The sequence below is a fragment of the Manacus candei genome, unplaced genomic scaffold, assembly GCF_025592945.1.
Source record: "Manacus candei isolate 608988 ecotype Guabito, Panama unplaced genomic scaffold, ASM2559294v1 h1tg000018l, whole genome shotgun sequence".
Taxonomy (NCBI): Eukaryota; Metazoa; Chordata; class Aves; order Passeriformes; family Pipridae; genus Manacus; species Manacus candei.
The window spans coordinates 16,016,595-16,037,270 of record NW_026138066.1 but is presented as its reverse complement, the minus strand read 5'-3'; the positions used below and the strand labels follow the sequence as shown (position 1 = coordinate 16,037,270).

The window sequence follows — 20,676 nt, the reverse complement described above, 5'->3', positions numbered from 1 at the left end:
AAGGGATGTTTCCAAATGCTGTCAGCACCAACCCTTTAACGCTGTTACTTCAGCTGGCCTTCAATGAATGATGGTGAGTCAGAACGAGAGCAAGCTCCCCGCGAACACCGAATGTCAGCACCACCCATTCCCACTGAAGGAATGCCTGACGCACACACAGAGCCAAGGGAAAGCTCTGGGATTCTGCCCCAAGACAGCTGTCTATCATAACAAACACCATCTCCTTCCTTTGCTCTGCTCTTCTTTCCAAATTAAATAGGAAGAGAATTACCTCACCCCACCTCAAAAAAAAAAAAAAGTCTTGGTCTCGTTCAACATGGGTTGCCTGAACTGGTTCCAACACCAAGTCTAATTTAACAGAAGAGAGTTGCAATAAATAGAGGAGAAGTTGCTTATTTTCTAAATAAGTCTAAATTTATTCATTACCCTAGTAAAAAAAAGTTTGGATTACAAGTGTCTGAACAGTATAAAAGTACAAAACAGGTTCCATAGATTTCTAATACATTAATACAAAGTGCATGACTACATACAGTTCATTTTGCATTACTACCAGGAATGGAAGAGGTGGGAGGGAGTAGGGGAAGCAGTTGGTGGTTGAAATCTAGCAATAAATAAATAAATACAGAAGAGATGATTCGTATCAGAGCACATCCTACCACCAATACTGCAGCCTTAGGTGTACAGAATTACTGATGCTGAAAACACAAATTCACATGAAACAAATGTCTGCAAAAATAGCGAGGACTCTTGCTCAAGCCCTTACTGGACATGACCAACCTAATTATGCCTTTATACAACCAAGTATCCATCATATCTATGGCTGGACTCGATGATCTTAGGTCTTCTCCAACCCAAATGATTCTATTTGGTTGAGGATGAAAGCAAGGTAAGCAGCTTTGTCCTCCCTTCAGAATCTCCAGAGTTTAGGAGGAGCAAAATAAGTCCAATGAAAGCTCTAAGCTGTAAGGCTGTGATAAGTCAAAGCCCTGTTTCCCCTGATTTTCTTTCTCTCCAGAGGCTGGTTTACCCAACAGAAGGAGAGGAAAAAAGAAAGAAAAAAAAAAGCTTTGAAGGCAGAGGCTCCTCTTAAAACCTGTGTATCTTTCCCTATCTATATTTTCATTTGCTAAGTATTCCCATTTAAGGAATGGAGACTACATGGAAATCCAGTCCTAAACCCTACCCACCACAGTATTATGCTGATGACTCTCACAAAAAAGAAAGCTTAGAATCATAGAATATGCTCAGTTGGAAGGGACCAACTCAGGATCAGGATCATCAACTCCAGCTCCTGGCCCTGTGTAGGACAGCCCCAAGAACCACACCATGTAGCAATCCATTGTAGGATATCCCAAAAGAGTAATGGTAAGAAAAAAATCCCCCCTCCCCCTAAAACCAGAAAAAACAAACAAACAAAAAGCAGAATTCTCAACTCACACAAGTTAAACCTTCATAAAAGGAACATGAAGCAATTGGGAGCTAAAACTGCAGCACGATCTTCCAAGAAGCTGCTTCCACCCCACAGGCAAAGGGGAGTTTGAAGGAGTGTCACAATGATTTGCACATGAGCTTGTCTGGGAATCTATGTAGAAAGTATTATCTTTTGATCGTGAATGCAAGCAGAGCTGCCTTGATTCAGCACAGCACCGTTCTTAGCAGAACTTTTCATATTCAGTATTCACAAAAGCGTTGATCTGGCAGTTGCTTAAACAAACAAACAGAAAAAACAAAACCCAAACACAGAGAAGCACTGCAGGGGAAGGGTTTCAAAACAGCAACTGTGAATCCAGACCCCAGGCTGCAATCAGATTATGTCCCCGGACCAGAGCCTGATTTGCTTAGCAAGGGGTTTGGTTCTATGTCAGGTCCAAAATCAGCAGAGTTTTGTTTGTGGTCACAGTGCAGCTGCACTGGGCCAACTGAGAGCAGTTACTCAGTTTTGGCCATCCCTTACACCTAACTTGGGCATCAGGATGTTTCTTGGTCCATCTCTCACCACTCTCCATCTCTCACTACACCATGCCCAGGGTGTCTGCTGATGGCTTAAAACAAAGTAACCTCCCATTTTGCTCTGTTCCTCCTCAGCTAAGGTGGAGAGCTCTCCCACCTCTTCTGAGGAGGACTGTATGTTATAGGCCTTCTCAGCAAGCTACCATTCATAGCAGAGATGTCTGCAGTTTACCAGCTTGTGTCACAAGGGAGGGATGAAATATTTGTCTTTGTTACGTCAGTAGTACAGGGTGAAATCTCCACACCTTTAAAAATATATATTTATATAACTAGAGAGGTGACTTATAACATTTCTATGTATTAGTTCATCTTATTGACTCATACATGTCTAAGAATGAAATATTTTCTTGGGGATTTAAGGGAGTTTACCAACCAACTTTTAAAGAAAAAAAAAAACCTTACAACCACTGCTTCTTTCAATTACAGAAACATGAACTACATATACTTTAATATACAAACCCCCATCCTCATGTTCACTTGTGAAGTGAGTGTGGGGGGAAGATTAGACAACCTTGCAGCAGCATTCAGCTTTGCCAAGTGTTCCATAGCATCTTAAATATTATGTACAGTCTTTCTGAAAGGATACAAACTGGCTTCAGAGTTTGTGGAATTGTAGCAGTAAAACCCAAAACAGTTCTAGGGAATAGTCTTTTGGCAGCATAGCAGGTGTCCAAAGTGAAGAGTCACTTTTCTAGTATTTTTCCGGAGAATAAGAGGATCTGTGTAACCTTCTGCAGCTATCCAAGGAAGTCACCATTCCTCTTGGGTGGAGATTGCTGGAGACTGTGGTCCTTCTTGTTCTGGCTTTTCAGTGGTAGACTTTTTATTGCTACAGCAAGGTTTGAAGAGATGAGTGTCTATGAGGACTTCCCCAAAACGACCTTTGTAAATAATTCCACAGCAGACCTTTTGCCTGGAAGAAATGGCAGGGAGACAGATACTTTGTGTGTTTAGAATATACAGAATTTACAAACATGCAAAAAATAAGTCTGACCCCAGACACTACTGAGCCTCCAGCTCAGAGGATAGGGGCAAAAAGGCTGCTCATAAAGAGAAAACAAGTCTGCGTCTAAATCCACAACACTGCTTTGGGGAAGAAACAAAAATATGGAGAAAAAATCCAAACATACCTCTGCAAAACTAAGTCTCCTACTTTGCTTCCCAGAGAAGTTTCAGATACACAACTATCTGGGCTGAACTTGGCTACAATGCACTTGCAAACATTATTTGAGAGGAGGCAGCAAAGTCACAACAATTTCAATGGAGCAATTAGCTAAACAAGGGATTACTGTGTCACAACATGCAATAAAAGATAACAAGCTCGTCAGCTCCCAGAAAACCTTGTGGTTTTCCTCCCACTCCAGGATTTATTGTTTTTTTCCAAATGAATACCATCACAGGTCAACCCAATCAAATGCTATGTTTGCTGGCAAGCTGAGAACACTCTTGTATTTGGCAACACATCACATCTACTGGGCATAGTTTTAAGAAAAGATAATGACAGACAGGAATATTATCTGTTGCTCCCCAAACCAGTAAAAATATTTTCCAGCAACTGCATTAGTATTTAAGAAACTGGAAGGAGATAGGGGAAAATGTCTCAAGTACATGGCATTTCTTCCCACAGAAAGACAGACAGGTATTGTCTAACGCTCTGTGACTTAAATTATATCCTTAAACCAAAAACAGTTCAGCAGCAACAAACTCTTGAAGAAGCAGAATCAAGCAGTGTGCATGTGATGTTAGTCACCACCTTTTTACCTTTTCCAATATGTGAGATCTAAAAAGGAGAACACTGGTGTTCTGCTGGACCCAGCGCTCATCTCTGTGTCAGAGCCATCGTCGGACTGGTTACTGTAACAGGGCGACTGAGCCGGGGAGGCACTCGAAGTTGTGCTGTGGGCGTCAGAATCTGCAGGGGAAAGAATAAATGCCACAATGAGGACATGCATCCAATGACTTAGCCTCTTCCTGGCTTGTAAAAGGTCACACATGGACTGGGAACAGAGAGACAAGAGTTTTTTTAATTAACAAGAAAAACCTAACAATGACAACCCGTTTTTTTAACTTGCCCCCACCAGGTTTCAGTACAGGGACGACCTGTCAGCATTTCCAAAGCAGACCTTGGAACTGGAGGGGATCCTTGCACGTGAGAGATTGGAAAGAGGTTCAGGATCAGGCTCCAGTTCCTGGCTCTCAAACATAGCCCATGCAGGCCTGCTCTGGAATCACTGAAGATCCTTCAAGACAATAGGATCTGCTCTTCATACCTAGTAACCTTTCTCTCTTACTGTAAATCTTCTTTCTTCCTGTTCAGGTAAAGTCTTGTAAAGCTATTCTCTCTAGTGCATTATATATGTGTGTGTTTGTATTTATATATATATATATATATATATATATTCTCATCATGCATTAGGTAGTATTGAGCTTTTGCTGGATCAAGACTGCAAACTATGGACTCTGTGCAGACACACACCTTAACAGAGTGTCTACTCGCCTACCTTTCAGCTGTCATCTCTAGCAGATACAGTAACACAACTAGATTAACTACAGCACATTGAATGAGGAGATACAAGCTCTTTGGGTCAGGACCTTTACTGATTCTTTGGAGACTTCTCCTTCAAGTCAGGTAAGACAATTGAAAGAGAGAGAAGACCAAGTCAGCAACAGTTAAGAAGTTAGGAGGTTTACTTTAGAAAAAAACCCTAAAGGACCAACATATATTTAGAATATAACTGGCAGATGGCTTTGTTGGAAAGCTATGAATCCAAATCCATTTGAATAGTCCATGTTCTACTGGAAAGAAATCACTGAGACCAGTAGAGGAAGGTATAAGGAAACATGGTAAGAATTTAAATTAGGAGTGGGCGAGGGGAAGTCTAGGCTAAATACAAAGCCTGGGTTGAAAACATACATGCAAAAAAAGATTGAAATCTTCTTGGGAAAATAGAGCTGAAAAATGGCCATAGCACATTACTGAGAGCAGGGGGAAGCCTCTTCCAACTTCAGTTTCAAAGAGGATCTTGCTCAAGACGTTCGTTTTTAGAGACATATCATTTAAGTGTTGGACATAAGCTACAACTGCCCACTCTTTCAAGCCAGGCTCCACACTCCCCCCTTGCCGCTTCCCCACCTCTGTCTTGCAGCCCACTCTGCACACACGTTCTTCCTCCTCATTCCACCCCCTCTCCAAGGTCCAAGAGAACAAGAGGTTGTGAAAACAGGCAGCGCCCAAATGTGTGAGCGTACAGACAAATCTAGATGGTGATTCAACTTGGCCAGCTAACTGTAAGCTATGTGAGGGGAGGCTAAAGTTTATTGCCAAAATCTCTCTGGATCCACTTACTGTGCCGCTTGAATTCCTTTTGCAGTTTGCTGATTTGATTGCTCTTTATTCTGCTTCCAGACAGAGTTTTCATTTTCTTTGGTTTCAATGTTGTTTTAAGACTGGGTCCAGCCCTGGCATCTACCACCTAGAACACAGAAAATGCATGCCTAACACTTTTGCATCATGCCCAGATACTGCCCCAGTCAAGGCACCTGTACTGACTTAGCTGAAGGTGCTCAAAACCAATTTAGTTAATCCAAGTGCAGTGACACTCTTATGTTTCATTTAAATCTGGGTTGTAAGAAGCTGAGCCTGTAGGGAAATGCAAAAACTAGTTTTAAAAGCACATTTAGTTCAACTTTTGCCAACTTACCATTTTTGACAAATTCAGTTTAGCCCATAACAGTTGTTTAAACTAATACAGGTACAGTTAGGAGTGTCTGCCAAGCATTTGCCCTGCAGTTTTTGGTTTTTTAATCATAAATTTAACCTCTGAGCAAAGCTAGTGGTAGTGATAGCTATAGTTCTGGCTCCCATTACCATCAAGGCTTCCTGGATAAAGATTATTACATACACAAGGAATCCTGATCATCTTCCCAGCCCTAGGCCCAAATTGAACTAGGTGTATCAAACCAGAATATATGAGTGGGAATTGCTGCAAGATATTAGTAATTGTAATTATCTGGCTAAATGACATTGATTTATGTGCTGCTGGAGCAAGTCACTTGCTTGGAAAAAGAAAAAGCAACCCGTTTTGGATAGAGGCCAAATTTGAAATGTTTTGAGTGTCATAAGAGACTTTTGGACAAAGTTATGAGCTTGTGAAAACAAGGAATTACAAGGTAAGTCAGTCTGTGACTCCCTCTCGGGCTTGATTAATCACCATTTGCACATAAGCCAAATGAAGGCAGGTAAGAGCCACATAATAGGAAATACTCCAGGAAGGATTTAGAGATGCTGAGAGTGGGAAGAGAGAGCGTGGGGGAAACAGCAAACCCCAAATCTTTGCCAGCACCTCCCCTCTCTAGAAAGAGTTGGTTTGGGGAATGAAGAGAAATAGATTACTAACGTGATTCCAGTTTTTTTTGGATCCTGCTGGTAATTTTTTCCATCTTTTCACCAAAAGAACACAGGCATTGCAAATATCTCCTGAACGGGCCTCATGGAGCCTGGTAAAAACAAAAGGAAAAATCACTTAACTACAGTTAATAAAAGCATACCCCCACTTGATAACAGCAAGCAGCATAAAAATTGACGAATAAGAGGAGTTCTGAAGCTCTGTTTTTCGGGCATTACAAGTCATCTGGGGTGCTCAAGCATTGCCATTTAAAGACCAGGTCTCACTTTCAAAAAGCACTATTCCACACAGAAATAAAAGGTGTCATAATCTGCCTCCAGAGGGGCACTGAAAACAGCAGTCCTGTCACCTTCAGGCTCTGGGGTTTTTTCCCCCCAAAACCAGAAAACAACACACAGTTCCAGTGGGCTTGTTAGTTTGATTGGAGAAGGAGGAATAATCATGTTCTTCAAACGTACATTTGGGAACAAACATGAACAGCTTACTCAGGTCTTAACTTTCTCACAGAGCTTCAAGGATGAGTAACAAATACCACCTAACACACTCCCACATAAGCACAGGAAAAGGTTTCAGAAACAGCAGCCACTGGAATGACAGCAATACTCGCTCCCTTTAACAAGCTTTCTTCAGGAATCATGTCTACTGCTAATCCATGCTAAAAGAGATATAAAGGGGAAGCCTTGTAGAATTTTTCAGCTATTTAAATAGGAAGACTTTGAAGATTTATAGATGAATGGGGCAGGCTTAGGTATTTGCTCAGTGTTAAGACTGCATTTTTCCCTTGGCAAACAGAAAGCATGAGACCAATGGCCCTGGTACACTGCAAACTGCTTTACTGCAGTTAACAACAACCAAAAAAAAAAGCAATGTATCTTCACACAGTCTTTGACTGCCAAGGACAGCAGTCAAGAAATATGATAAGGAAAACTGTCACCACCAGACTGATGTACAAAAATACCTGGTAAATACAAAGCACTATAAAGTTGTACATGAAAGTAGTGTTTCTAGAAAAAGAGGGAAAGAGGGAAATACTTATACATAATTTCAAAGCTCTTTGAAAGTATTTTAAAAAAATTAAAAGGTCACAGTAATTGGCACAAGAAATCACTCATATTTATAGTTTTATTACCAGTGCTTTCAAGCAACATTACCTAATTTGAAAGCTAATTACTTGACGCTCATTTTTTCCATTAGAAGGGGTTTCCAATGAGAAGTTTTAATTACAGGTTGACATGTCCTATTTGAACAAAGACACCAATATCCATAACAAGTACTTCACATAAACACTGCTGAAACTTCTAAATACTTCTCCTCAAGTTTTATCTAACATTCTTGAATCTTCAGAGCCACAGAGAGCCTCCATGGACCTGTACAGTTCATCATTTTGTGTAGGTATTTACACCTCTGTGGAACAAGTGAAAAATGCACAGTTTGAGAGGGGTTTAAATCCCTGCATGTGCTGTGAGCTGGGTGAGGCATGAGCCCAAAACTTTGCTGTTAGGAATTAACAGCTCTCCATGGGCAGTGACAGCAGACCAAAACTAAAATGGTACTGTACACAGCAGCAGAGGATCCAGCCCCTCCTTGTCTGCTCAGGAAAGCTGTGAGGAAGCCACAGGCAGCCTTTTCCCACCACTCACCTCTGCTAACCTAATCTTTCGGTCTTACAGAGCAAGAAGGACAGCACACCAGGTTGGAGGCCTGGAGATCAATGTCACAACTGACCACAACGTCAACTAAAGAAAGAATCTTACCCAAAACAATTCTGGAAATCCTTTTCATAGCGTTTGCTGTCAGTGAAACGGGAACTGGAAGACTTAGCTCTGCAAATACAGCAGCCCTCTATACTGCGATACATCTTCGGTTTGTGAAAGCCAAACATCTTTTCCTCCCAGCAGTACCCTGTGAAAACAAAGAGAAACTGGTGTTACTTATCACTGTAGATACTGAAAGAAAAACCTGGGCAAAGGTAAACTATAATTCAGGTGGGAAACTGCTAGAGTGGGGCACCATTTTTTTATGTCATGTTGCCTCAGAAGAGCAGAGGCATCTAGAATGCACTTGTTAAAAAAATTATGTAATTAACAGCTGGAATATTAAGCAATACCCAGCAGGACTCGTAACAACCTCATTTACTGCACAAATCTACTCTAAGGGCACATCCAGAACAGCACAACCCAGAGGTGTGAATGCAGCTGACTTGGCTAATGAAAGCTCTCTGTATGTGGTAAAACAGGCTGCAGGACAGGCCATGTGAATCTGCCTGAGCCCCTGGATAAGGAGCTGGCAGCTGAACTCCAGGTCACTGGTACTACCCTGTCACCACCACCGGTGTTGGTTGGAAACAGCCCTGCCAAGCCTTGCTGAAAGTGAGTAGGAGTCATTTTAAATGAGCTGCAGTCATACCTCGAGGCTATAGGGCAGACATACCTGAAAAGCCACTCTAAAAACAGCAGGGTGGAGTCCCACCCAGCCCTCAGTGGCCATGTCTGCGCTGCAGGACCAAGGAGCACTGCTCTGTTCTCAGGCCTGGGTGAGCATCCCAGCCACATCCCAGATCCATGTCAGCACATGCTCCGTTCTCGCCCTCCTGCCTTCCCCACCCTGCTTTCCATGGGAAGCAAACCTAGCTAGAAAAGGGCCAGGGAGCAGGACCCTGGGGCACATCTCAGCATGTGCCTACCAACACATTGCTGCCAATAACACTGGAACTCCAATTACAGGGAATTTTTTCACCACCAGCTCTGCAAACTCAGCACCAACACAGAAGGCCAAAAATGCCATCCTGCTCTCACAGGTCTGCCTATTCTTTTCCTAAGCTAGGATTTGCTATCAGAGCAGGTATTATACAGTGAGGCTGTTTTCCAGGCAGAAACTTTTCAAGTTATTCACAAGTGGACTTACTGCAGTCACCACGACACAGACCCTTTCAACACATGATGTCCCCACCACCAAACAAGTTCTCCCCTGGTGCCAGCTACTCCCCAGTGCAGATTCCTGTAAGGCACAGTCTGACATGGCATGAGAAGCTGTCAGAGCAAACACAGTTCCCACAGCACTTCAAAAAACCAAACCAACAACTGAGCAAAGCTGGTGCTTTTCTGGCACTGGGCCTGGACACACAGCAAGTCCTCACAGGCCACACAGCCTCTGCCTCATAACACAGGCAAGGACTGTTCCAAGAAGTTCTCTTTTGAACAGACCCTGGTGCAAGGTTTGCCTCAACCACCTGCTGCAGGGAGTGAGCAGCCACCCCTGCTGCTTATCACACACTATCTGCTCAGAAGGGGACAGGCCACTGGCTGCAGGAAGCTCCGTGAGAACAGGTTCCCACTGCTGAGAACTTCTGCTTTCAAAAAATTAAAATTGGATGGAGCCCTGCAAATAACACATTTCCCTCTCTTCCCTTAAAAGACCAAGTCATTATATTTTCATAGAAACTACCAGAAACTAACTGGCCTTCCCACAGATGCTACTGAAAGACCCCGTAGCTCAGGCAGGACTTTTGGGAAAGCAGCATCTCCATCACTTGTGGGCTAGTCTAGTGAGAGGGAAGTCCCAGTCGCTTCCCAGTCCCAAGGATTGCCGAGTCCCAGCAACCCAACCTGGGTTACTGGTTAATGTATGTGGAACAGTCATCTGTCTCCAAATCTTCCACCTGCAGGAAGGTAAGGAGTGTAATTCTAATATCTTCCAGTGGGACAGAACATTAATCTCAAATCTTCAGTCTACACTGCCAAGACTTGCCACATCATTATGGCAATAAAATAATTTGAAAAGCAGGTTCAGGTGAGGTCAAAAACATGCTTCCACAAAACAACTGTATGTAGCACTGTGCTTACCTTACTGACAGAGAGATTTTGTGCAAGGAAAAGAGATCCTGTGCATTTTTGTGGGACCGCAGCAAAAGCTAGCAAACCACCCAGGTCTAGCACAGTCTTTCACACACAGAGGTGAAAATACATCCCCCACACCAACCCCAGAGGGGAAGATCAAGAGCACAGCAGTACTGCAAAATAAACACACAGTTTCCCAAGCTGCTGAGAATAAGAGAAAAGCAAAAACTGTATCCAATATTTTTGGTTAATACTCTTACACAAAATCCATTAAGGAAGCCATATCCAGCTGAGAGTGTATATGTTTACATTTCGATATAGCACACACAAGACCACTTGGTGCCCACGGAGGTTGAGTCTCCTTGCAATTACCACTGCAAAAACACTTATAAAGACATCAGTCAACTCCCCACAAGGCTTGTCTTGACTTTTTGCAAAGCCTGTTAATGGCAAGGGACTAGTGCAAGCTGAATGCCAAGGAGATCCTCCATGCTTAGGAGAGAGATGGAGGGGATAGGTGTCTCCTTCCCCCCATCCCACCTCATGCTGTCTACCACAGGCTTGAGGTGCTGTATTCCTTTCTTCACATTTGCACCACGCTCACCTAGGGCTACGTTCTCCCAAAGATGACTTGTGCAAATACCCAGCAAAGTCACCCCAAACTCTGCCAGGCTTTTTAGAAGATACACCACTCCCTGCACTAGCACAGCAGTGGCCTGGAAGCCGTGAGCAGGTACAGTATCCAGTGCGGGTGGCAGCAGGCACGCAGTCCATGACCCGCTGAATGGGCTCGCTGAGGGATGGTTACTACCCTCGGGTTCTGCTGGGTGTGTTTTCAGGGACATGTAGCAAACTAAAGCACAACCCAATCAGGTCAGTATCCCTGCCCTGTGAAGGCAAATACACAACAGTGTCTGGGCAAACACTCAGAAGTATGTATTTTGTTTCTTAGCATCTGATGTGCTTCTCCAAGAGACACTCTATTATGAACACTTTAACAAGCTTCTGGAGATCCAACAGCATACTCACCTGGGAATTTTCAACTTCCAAACAGCAATTTTAGATATTGTTTGACCACCCCAATGTTAAATCCGTGGTCTGATACTTTTATTTAGAAAGTCCAAGACTGATTGCAGACACAAGGTTCATCAATGCTGCAAAACTTATGCAGCAAGTACATCTTGACTGCTGCATGGCAAGCACAGAACTCGTATCAACATCAACAATGTGATTTACTTTCTAACCCAGATTCTTCCAGAAATCCAGACGCTGATAAGATGATCTCTGTCACCAGCTGGTATTTACACCACAGTAGGACAAGATGTATTAATGTTCTGGCAAAGCCTGGCATCAAACACATATTCTGAAAATATTTTGTTTTGCATCATTGCTGCCATTCTCGCAGGAGCGGCCTTTCAACACCATCCTTCAATAGAAGGGAAACTAGTGCCATCTGTTTCCCACTTGATGAATGGTCAGCAACAGTATTACCATACATCATGCCTGAATGGGGAAGAGCTAGTAGCAAAACCACAAGTTAAACAGATTTCTCTGACAACTGCCTTGAAGTGCAGTTATAAATGGAAGGCGTCAGTTCAGTCACACATTTAATCCTAAACAGTTGCCATTTGACCATTATACACTAAATATTCTGTCAGCTGGAGAGCTTAATAGCTAATATGCACTTAGAAGTACATACGACTGTGCCCTTTGAAAGGTTTTAACTCGAAAGCTTTGCAATTTAGATCTCAAATTAGAACCAGGGAGTTAGACTGCCAGCTACCCTAACACCTGAATCTTAGCTGTGGTATTTTGTGGTATATTTGTGAAATCTGGGACAGATGAAAAGATGGCAAGTAGGAAGTAAGTAACTTGCATAGAAATTAGAAAGAATTACACAACATAATTTTGCCAAATCTAAGCACACTATTAATGTTACTTAAGCTTGTTATTATTTGCCAAATTTAAGCATGTTATTAAAATATATACGACATTTTTTAAATCAGCACTTGCGCAGAAGCGAAAGGGACAGCTCACCAGCAATGAATCAGAAATCTCAGTAGAGTGTAACTGTCATTCTACAGAAATGGAGATTTACCTGCATTAGCAGGGAAGCTGTATTCCCCCAAATCAGGGGAAAAGTGTTTCTCCTCTTCCTCCTCCCTCGTCTCCCCCTCTGAAGCTTCTCCCTGCAGAAGTTCCTACTCCCTCAAGTTCTGCTTTACACAACTGCTTTAGCAACTTGAATGGATTCAGAAAAGACTCCAGGAAAAACCTCTCTCCATTATTCTACCCTCTCGCTTTTGGAAAAGCAGCATCAAAACCAGAAACTTGTCTTGCAAAAAAATCTGGAGTTAGGAAGAGAACAATAAAGTAAGTGGGAAATAAAATAATCCCCACACCCTGCTTATTACCTTCGTGAAAGGTTGGTACAAAGCAGCATGCATCACTACATTTGTGAAAATAGTTTCATGCTTTTGTTGCCTGTCAGGACTAAAATTTAGTGCTTAGTTTTCTTTGCAAAATTTAATTTGATGATCTAAATTAGAAGGAGGCATTGCTTTAGATGCTCATTAAGTTTTCAATTTATGGAAGAACTTCTGAACTCTTAGATTTTAAAGTAAGCTGAGCCACTTCCATTTGCTTTTCCAGATTCCTTCTGCATTCTTTCTGATCACCCAAGAAGAATGAAAACCTTTTATAACAGAAAGGATGGAATTCCTAGAAGGCAGGCATGTCTCCCTTTGTAACACAATTATCAGGCCAGTTGGAATGAATGTGCTCACCTGCTTCTTGCAAAGATGAAAGAGAAACATTCCCTGGAGTTATGGGAGAGCAGAGGGATGCCAGTCCAACTACTCAATACCTTCCTCTCTTCCTATTTCTTCATTCTGACCCTGGATCATTCACCCTTTGTACAATCCAAAACTGCCAGTACATTGACAGAGAAGAGGAGAACAATTTGATTTGCCTTTATGTGTACAAAACAGCCTTGGCACAGCCTCCCTCAAGTTGGTCTACAAAAAAATACGATCTAGCCTACATATGTTGATGCAGCCGGTTCCTGTCAGTAAAAATCTCACAATTGTTGTCTCTATAGCATTTCATTGGAACTAAGAAACATAGCCAAAATGGTATGATTTTTTTTTTCTTTTAAAGGGAAGGAAACAGATGCCTTAATATAGAAAGAATATACATGCTCTGCCTTTTGCATCTGCAAGTGCATACACCCAGGCACATGCACACACACGAAAAACGCTTCCAGAGCTGTCTAAGGCGCCAGGAGCAGAGTTGTTTCTCGCAATAAATTCTTGGGCCTGTCCCTCTGCTGAAATAAACTGCAATACCTCTACTGAAAATCAACCGTAGGACAGAAAACTGTACATCAACAGAGGAGCTGATCTATATCAGAGACTCAACGTAAACATACCTCCACCATGAGTTTACACACTGCAAAAAAACCTCCTTGGAACAGAAGTTAAAATTGGACCCCCCAAAAACCACTTTAATGTGCACAAAGCCGGAATGCTCCAAGGACATAAGAGACCAATCTAATTGGGGTCATCTGAAAATGCAATTTCATTATCTGCAGCAACATTTCTTTTACTCAGTCATCTGTCCTTATAGCTCAAAACAGAGTGACTAGTTTCCAACACCCATAACCTAGAATTGTGCATACTGTACACTCTTCTGGCTTCCTATATCCTCAGATTTTCCTTCCACTTCCCTTCCTCTCTCCGCCCAAAACAACTTTACTTGGAGGAAAGCTGTATTTGGCCATTACAGCCTAGGACACATCTGAATATAACAGCATGCTGTGGAGTTGTCACTTGATGTGCTGAGCAAAACTAGCAAAACTCAAAACTACATTTCAGGAATCTTTTCTCTGCCAAAATAAGTAACTCACTCTTTTGCTGGTAGTTGTCCACAGCTACTGTCGTGTGCTCAGAGCTGCAGTAAAATCTTAGCACACCAGATGCAACTGGCAGCAAATACTAACCAAGTACCAAAAATCAAATTGGACATTTCTTTCCTGTGTTTGAGCATTCACAGCATCCTGGCTGGGTCACAAGCTGTTCTGAGTTAAGTTTTCAGAAGCAATTAAGTCACAAAGGAGCCTAGTTACCTGTTGATCTTCACTGGGAAGTACATTCCTAGCCCACTTAAACTACAAAATTGAAGGGCTAAGTCACTTGGGTGTTCCTCTAAACTGTCATGTGGTTAGCCCTGCAGAAGAGATAGGCCAAAGCATGAAAACAGTAATCAGTAAGATTTGCATAAGGGTTAAAAAGAAAAAAAAAACCCTAACCTGCCCCACCTGCAGACATTCCATCTTGAAAGATGACTCCCCCTGCTCCCTGTTGCATAACTAACATCATGCTCAGTCTGAGCACGAGCCCAACAAGGAGAACCTGGGATGTTCTCAAACAAGCGCTGGAGTTCAGTCTCGATGCTTATCTCAAAGCAGTCACCACAGCTGTTATGATGCTGTTTTCGATCACCCGCTACTGAAAAAGCATCACAGACACTTGTGATCATGAGACACTGAACAGTCTTGGTTTGTGTTTTTGGCTGGGGTTTTTTGTTTGTTTGTTTGTTTTTAAAGAGGGTAACATACCTAGACAGGGATTTGAACAGAAGGTGTAGTAATTATTTGGCAGAACAGTTGAAGTGACTTCATTAAAAAGGATACATTTTCATTTCGTTAAGTAATATTACTGATAATTCCACTTGGACTTTGGACTGAGCACATTCTAAAATGGCAAAGGCTTAAGCTGTGAAATGGAGTCCTGCTCATGCATTCTGCATAACCACTCAATTTTCAAGCCCCAGTTCCCTGGCTTCTTTTTTGTGTTAAAATGTAAGTGCTACAAGGGGTGCAAGTGTGAAGTGGATTGTCAAGTAGAAACATGTGTATGTTGTTCATCTCGTTAAGGAAGAGGTACAAAGCATCAGGTGTTAAGAATCAATGCAAAACAGAGTTTGGTAACAGAGAAAGAGCTGTTCAGCACGAGTAAGACAACAAACCATTACAGTTTTAACTTTACTTTTAACATCTGTGAATTTATCATCTCTTTTAACGTCTTCTACTAAGAAGTCAGTGATATTTTCTTCTTAAAGGAAGACTAATCACAAAGGCAATTAGCTTCTTTTAGAGAATGAAGTGAGGAGGAATTTTTCCCAGAGGCACTGGGACTCAATCCCACCTACTTTCAGTGGGAGCTGGATGCTGCATGCCTGTGGGTGTGTTTGAAAATGACTTGCTACTTGCTGATTCTTTACCACATACCACAGATCCCAAGAAACCTAGAATTTACCTGTGTGCCAAAGGAGGTCAGTGTCCACTGGTGTCAGCAGAAAGGTCTCCAGTTCACTGTCTGTCCCTACGGTGCAGAGTTTGTGCGATCTCGTTCTCTTTATTTAAAAAAGCTGTAAACTACACTGTGAAACTGTCTGTGTCCAGACTGGAAAGAGGTGCACACACCCAGCAGGTGGCTGACAGAAACTGTCTCACCTCTGTAAGTACACACACCGTAGTGAAGGAGTTTGCTGAGGAAGCACTGCTCTCCTGGCATGCCTTATCAACGAGTTAAAAGAGTTGTCTCCATGGCCATCAAACTGCCACCTTCCCAAGCGCCGAATTAAAACTCAAAATGAAAAAGAGCATCACTGGTCGCGCTCAAGCACGTTACTCGGTCTCCACCCCAAGTGCAATGCTATTGCAGTTCTGGGCTCAATTCAGGACGCTGGGCCTTCTCCTCCCCACTCCCCAGCCACGAGGGGATGATGGCAGGGCCCGGCCTTGAGCCCAGAGAGACACGTGTTCCAGGCGCACAGCGCCAGGTTGGGGGACAGCATCCTGCGCCAGCTGCCTGCACAGCCACAGCGCAGCTCCAAACTTTTTTGCAATTGTAATGATTATTAAATAACTTGGGTCGGAAGGACAGGCCGTCAGCAGACAAGGCTCTTTATAGTACGAACCGGGGCCGTTCCCGCCAGGAAAGAGCCACTGGGGGAGCCCCGGGGCAGGCGGGATTCAGCCCAGCTCGCTGCGCTAAGGGACGGCCCGAGTAAACAACAGGTTTGGCAGGTCCCTTTAAATCCCCTTCACGATATGGATGTACGAGAGGAGTCGGCAACTTTTACCTCACGAAAGGGAGAGCGCGACTGGGAGCACTTCCCCGGCGCAAAACACCGCAAGTTTGAAAGAAAAACAAAACAATAGCGAGTAAGAGATGCCCGAAAAGGCAGAGCCCGGTCGCGCCGCTCCCGCCGCTTTCCGCCGGGCACCGCGTGGCGCGGGGAAAGCGCCGGCCCCGGGCACGGCCCCGCTCCCCCCGTTACCGCCGGCGGGGCCGGGGCCGGAGCGGGAACAAAGACCCCCCCGGGGCGAACGACCTACTTTCGCGGGCGGCCCCGCCGGTCAGGTGGAGCCGGGGGAGCGCACACGGGGGTGGCCGCGCCTCCCCTCCCTCCCTCCCTCCCTCGCTCCGCGGGGCTGCCAAGCGTTCAACTCGCCGAAAGACGAATAAAAATTAAAAATAAACGAGAAGAGCGCAGGAAGGGGAAGGCGGCGCGCCGGGGAGGAAAGCCCCGAGCGCGAAGGTGGGCGCTCCGAGGCGGCCCCCGCGCTGCAAACGCCGCCCCACCACGCGGTCTCGGTGCAGGCGCCCCATCCGGCACCGGTAGGAGCGGCGGGAAGCGCGGATCCAGCCGCACCGCCGAGCACCGGGACCCCTGTCCCGGCGAGGTGACGGCCACCGCCCCCCTCTCCGGTCCCGACCGCCACCCCCCCCTCCGCCCCGCGCCGGTTCCTCATGGCTCGGCCCTGACGTAATTCAAACATGGCAACAGTTTCACTTCAAAGGGCCGTCGCAGACCTCCCAGCAACGCGGTCACGCCGCGGCGGGGGCCGCACGGACCCTCCCCCGGACCCCCGACCCCGCGGCAGCCCCGGGGCGGCCGGCGTGGTTCCCCCGGTTCCCCCCCGTGGTTCCCACCGCGGCGCGGCGGTGACACGGGGAGCGCGGGCGCATCCAAAGTTTCACCGCCCTTCCAAACTCCTCCAAAAACGGCAGCCAGCCCCCTAAAAAGACTGTCCCGCGCGGAACAAGTGTCACCCCAACCGACGCCCCCCACACGCCAGGGCCGAGCCGGCCCCCCCCCCGCCCCGGCCGAGCGCTGTCCCCCGGCGCGCCGGGAGCCGCGCCGCCCGCAGCACATGCGAGCCCTTTGTTTTCCCTGCAGCCGGGCGCTGCCTACGTGCCGCGCCGGGGGCACGCCGCCCGCCCCGCTCCCGCTCCGCACAAACGCCTCCCGGAGCCGGGAGTAAAAACTTGTTGGCGCCGGGCACAGGCACACGCCGGCGGGGACCGGAGCGACTTGCAGCGGCGCTGGGCTGCGGGAACGGCAGGACGCCATCGCCGCCCGCCACACCGTCCTCCCCATGCCGGCAACGCCGCGCACCGGGCCGGGGGCAGGAGGGGGAGAGGCCCCACGCCGCGACCTGTGCGACCGACAGCACGTGTCACACACCAGCCCACGGACACGCGTTTTGCCCCGTCTCGGGGCGTGCACACACTCCGACCCCTCCGAGAGTAGTAGCGATAACAGAAAAGCAGCTGCCGCCTCTCCCCGCCGTGAAACACGCTGAGGGAGAGAGGGAGGGATGGCGGGCACCCCCTCCCCTCCAGCGCGCCGCTGGCACCAAGTTGTGCTCGCCGGCGCTACAGGTGTGCGCTGCGGGGCGCACCCGGGGCCGCACCTGCGGCGCCCGCTCCGCACCGGGCAGGCACGGCCGGCGGGGACACGCCGTCCGCGTGGCCAGGATGGGCAGCCGCGGCCCGGGAAAGGCGCCGTGCAGCCCGTCATCGCCAGGCAGCCCAGTTTTCCCCACCCGCTCCGCATCTTGGGACCGCTTTCGAAGTTAAATCGCAGGAAACCGGCTACTCGTTCCCCCTAAAGGTTTTAGCTGTACTTTGGGGTGGGGAGGACAAGTCAGAGTTATCGGGATGGGTCTGCAACAATGCGGGGGGCGTTTCTCCCCGCCCGCACCTAATTTAAAACTCCACTAATAGATGAAAAAGAAAGGGGAGAAACGCCGCGCGCAGAAGCCACGCGTGTCAAACAGTTTCAAGGCGGCAAAGTCTTTTTGCCGCTGCAGAAACTGCAGACACGCTCCGAGACAGTAAAACTTGTGTGGAACAGAAACCACCGGCTGCTGGATTTAAAAAAAAAAAAGAAAAAAAAAATCCCAACAACAACAACGAAAAATAATAAACCCCCCAAACCCCCAAAAGCTCAAAGTTTAAACCCGCCGTCCTCTCTCGCCTGTACTTTTCCTCCCTCCCTCCCCACCCAGGAGCCAAGGGAAAGCAGTCACTCACCGCCGCGCTGCGCCCACCAACACACACCCGTGCGGTGCGCGGCGCTCCCGCCGCTGCGCGCGCTCCCGGCTGCCCGCGCTCTGCCGCCGGGCGCGGGCGCGCGCGCGCGAGCCCCCCCTCAGCCCCTCCCGCCCACTCTCCCCAGGCCGCCCCGCCCCCTCGCCGCTCTGCGCAGGCGCCGTTCCCACGGCCCCATTGTGCTCAATCGAGCCCCCTCCGGCTGCGCGCGCCCCGCTGTCCTTTTAAGGGAGAAAGGGCCGCGCGGGAAGCGCGGGAGGGGGCGGGGCCCGCGGGGACGGGCGGAGGTGACTTCACACACACACACCCACCCCCCCCGCACCTGCCTCCCGCCCCTCCCGCGGCCCCGGAGCGCTGCATCCCGCGAAACAGCACGGTACAACACAACACAACACAACACCACACGGCACGACAACACGGCACCGCAGCCACCGCCGCCGTTCCCCCGAGCGCGGCGCGTCCCGTCCCCGCAGCATGGAGCGGCCGTCGGCGCCTCTCCGCAGAGGGGGGACACCGGCCCTGAACCCCTCGGGCGGAGCGTCACGGCCCCCGGGAGAAAGAAGCAAAGTTGTGTTTTGTTAGTTTTGTTGTTGTTGTTGTTGTTTGATTGTTTTTTGGTTTTGTTTGATTTTTGTTTTGGTTTGTTTTGGTTTGGGTTTTTTTTGTTGTTGTTGTTGTTGTTTTTATTTTTTTTCCTGATCTTGAGAGGTTTGGGGTTTTTTTTAATTTTTTTTTTTATTTTTTTTCCGCGATGGGTTCATTTTTTTTTAAAGCGCTTTAAAAGTCGTCATCGGCGCCTTATGTAATTTTTTTTCCCGCGGCGTCAGAATGAGCGAATTAGGAAAAAAAAAAAAAAAAAATCGGTTCACGCTCTTTTGTGCGATTTTGGAGGAGCTGCTTCACGAGGCGGCGGGCGGGCTGTGTTGAAATAGGTTTCCTTTAAAAACTGTGTCAGACGGATTAGCATGTGATATACAGGGTAACACCTAAGGAGTTATGACTTAGCACCATTACAGCCGATAACTGCAATAAAGTTGCAAGCTACTCCCTCCCGGGCTGACACTCAAATCAAGCCCGAAGATGGAATGCCTTCTTTCGAAGTGTTTAAAACTTTCCTACTGAATGAACAGCAGCTCAGGCACAGTGTGCAGTTGTTGCTGAATACTCTAAAATACTAAAATAATGCCATTTCTATATTTCTATAACAATTTCTTTCTTTTATCCTGCGAGTGACCTTTTCAGTCTAATCCTGATTTAGGCACAGATTTAGCAACTCACGAACTGCTGAAACGATTCTTCTTCCAGCAGCAGCACTAGCTAACCTCCAGGAATTTTCAGGAGAGCAGGACAGGCCACTTTTCCTTACCTTCGTCTGAGCATCTCACATCTTCTCCACTTGTGTGTAAATACCTGGTAATTCTACACCATCTCCTTCCTCCATGCTGCAAAAACAGACAATTTGGGCACACAGTGTGAGAAGATGTCTCCCAGGGAAGTCTCCAGGTTATTATCTGAATTTTTGTTTGGTTTTTTTTTTGGTTTTTTTGAATGATAATAGTGTGCTGCCTTTGGTACCAGTGCTTCCTTCCAGACACAGCTAAACCAAATCACATCCAACTTGTGTAGCAAATGCTGAATATTTTCTCAAAATACATCTATAATTTTCCTGGTTTCAACTAGTCTAGGGAACTCTTCCAGTGCTTTTGACAACTTTTGTTTGCACATAACATGTCTGGGTTTATCTGCTTCTTTCTTTTTGGTTTGAGGGAGTGATTCTCCCAGATTTTCTCTCATTGTTTCCCCATTTTTTTGTTCTCCATACTTCTCAGGGCCCCTTAGTGACATTCCTTTTAGTCCAGTGCCATCTAGTATGGCATTTAAATCCCCAAATGAGGATGAAACGGCATTTTCAAGGAGAATTCTCATAGGTATCAAGCTGCCTTTCAGCCCCCAGTGGAACAAAGCTGATCTCTCACTGCCAATCAATTGCTGCCCTTGTCATCACCGTGCTGAACATCC

At 46.3% G+C, this 20,676-nt stretch overlaps 1 protein-coding gene across 1 annotated transcript; it reads right to left on the bottom strand.

Annotated features, from left to right (window-relative positions):
- Nucleotides 1-398: 398 nt before the first annotated feature.
- SINHCAF (SIN3-HDAC complex associated factor) lies at nt 399-18,701 on the bottom strand. The gene is made up of 6 exons (XM_051784559.1): nt 18,640-18,701; nt 8,171-8,318; nt 6,408-6,507; nt 5,357-5,483; nt 3,772-3,922; nt 399-2,923 (listed from the first exon to the last, which is right to left on the bottom strand). Exons 2-6 carry the CDS (start codon nt 8,296-8,298, stop codon nt 2,761-2,763), a joined length of 669 nt encoding a protein of 222 aa, XP_051640519.1. The 5' UTR covers nt 8,299-8,318; nt 18,640-18,701; the 3' UTR covers nt 399-2,760.
- Nucleotides 18,702-20,676: the final 1,975 nt, after the last annotated feature.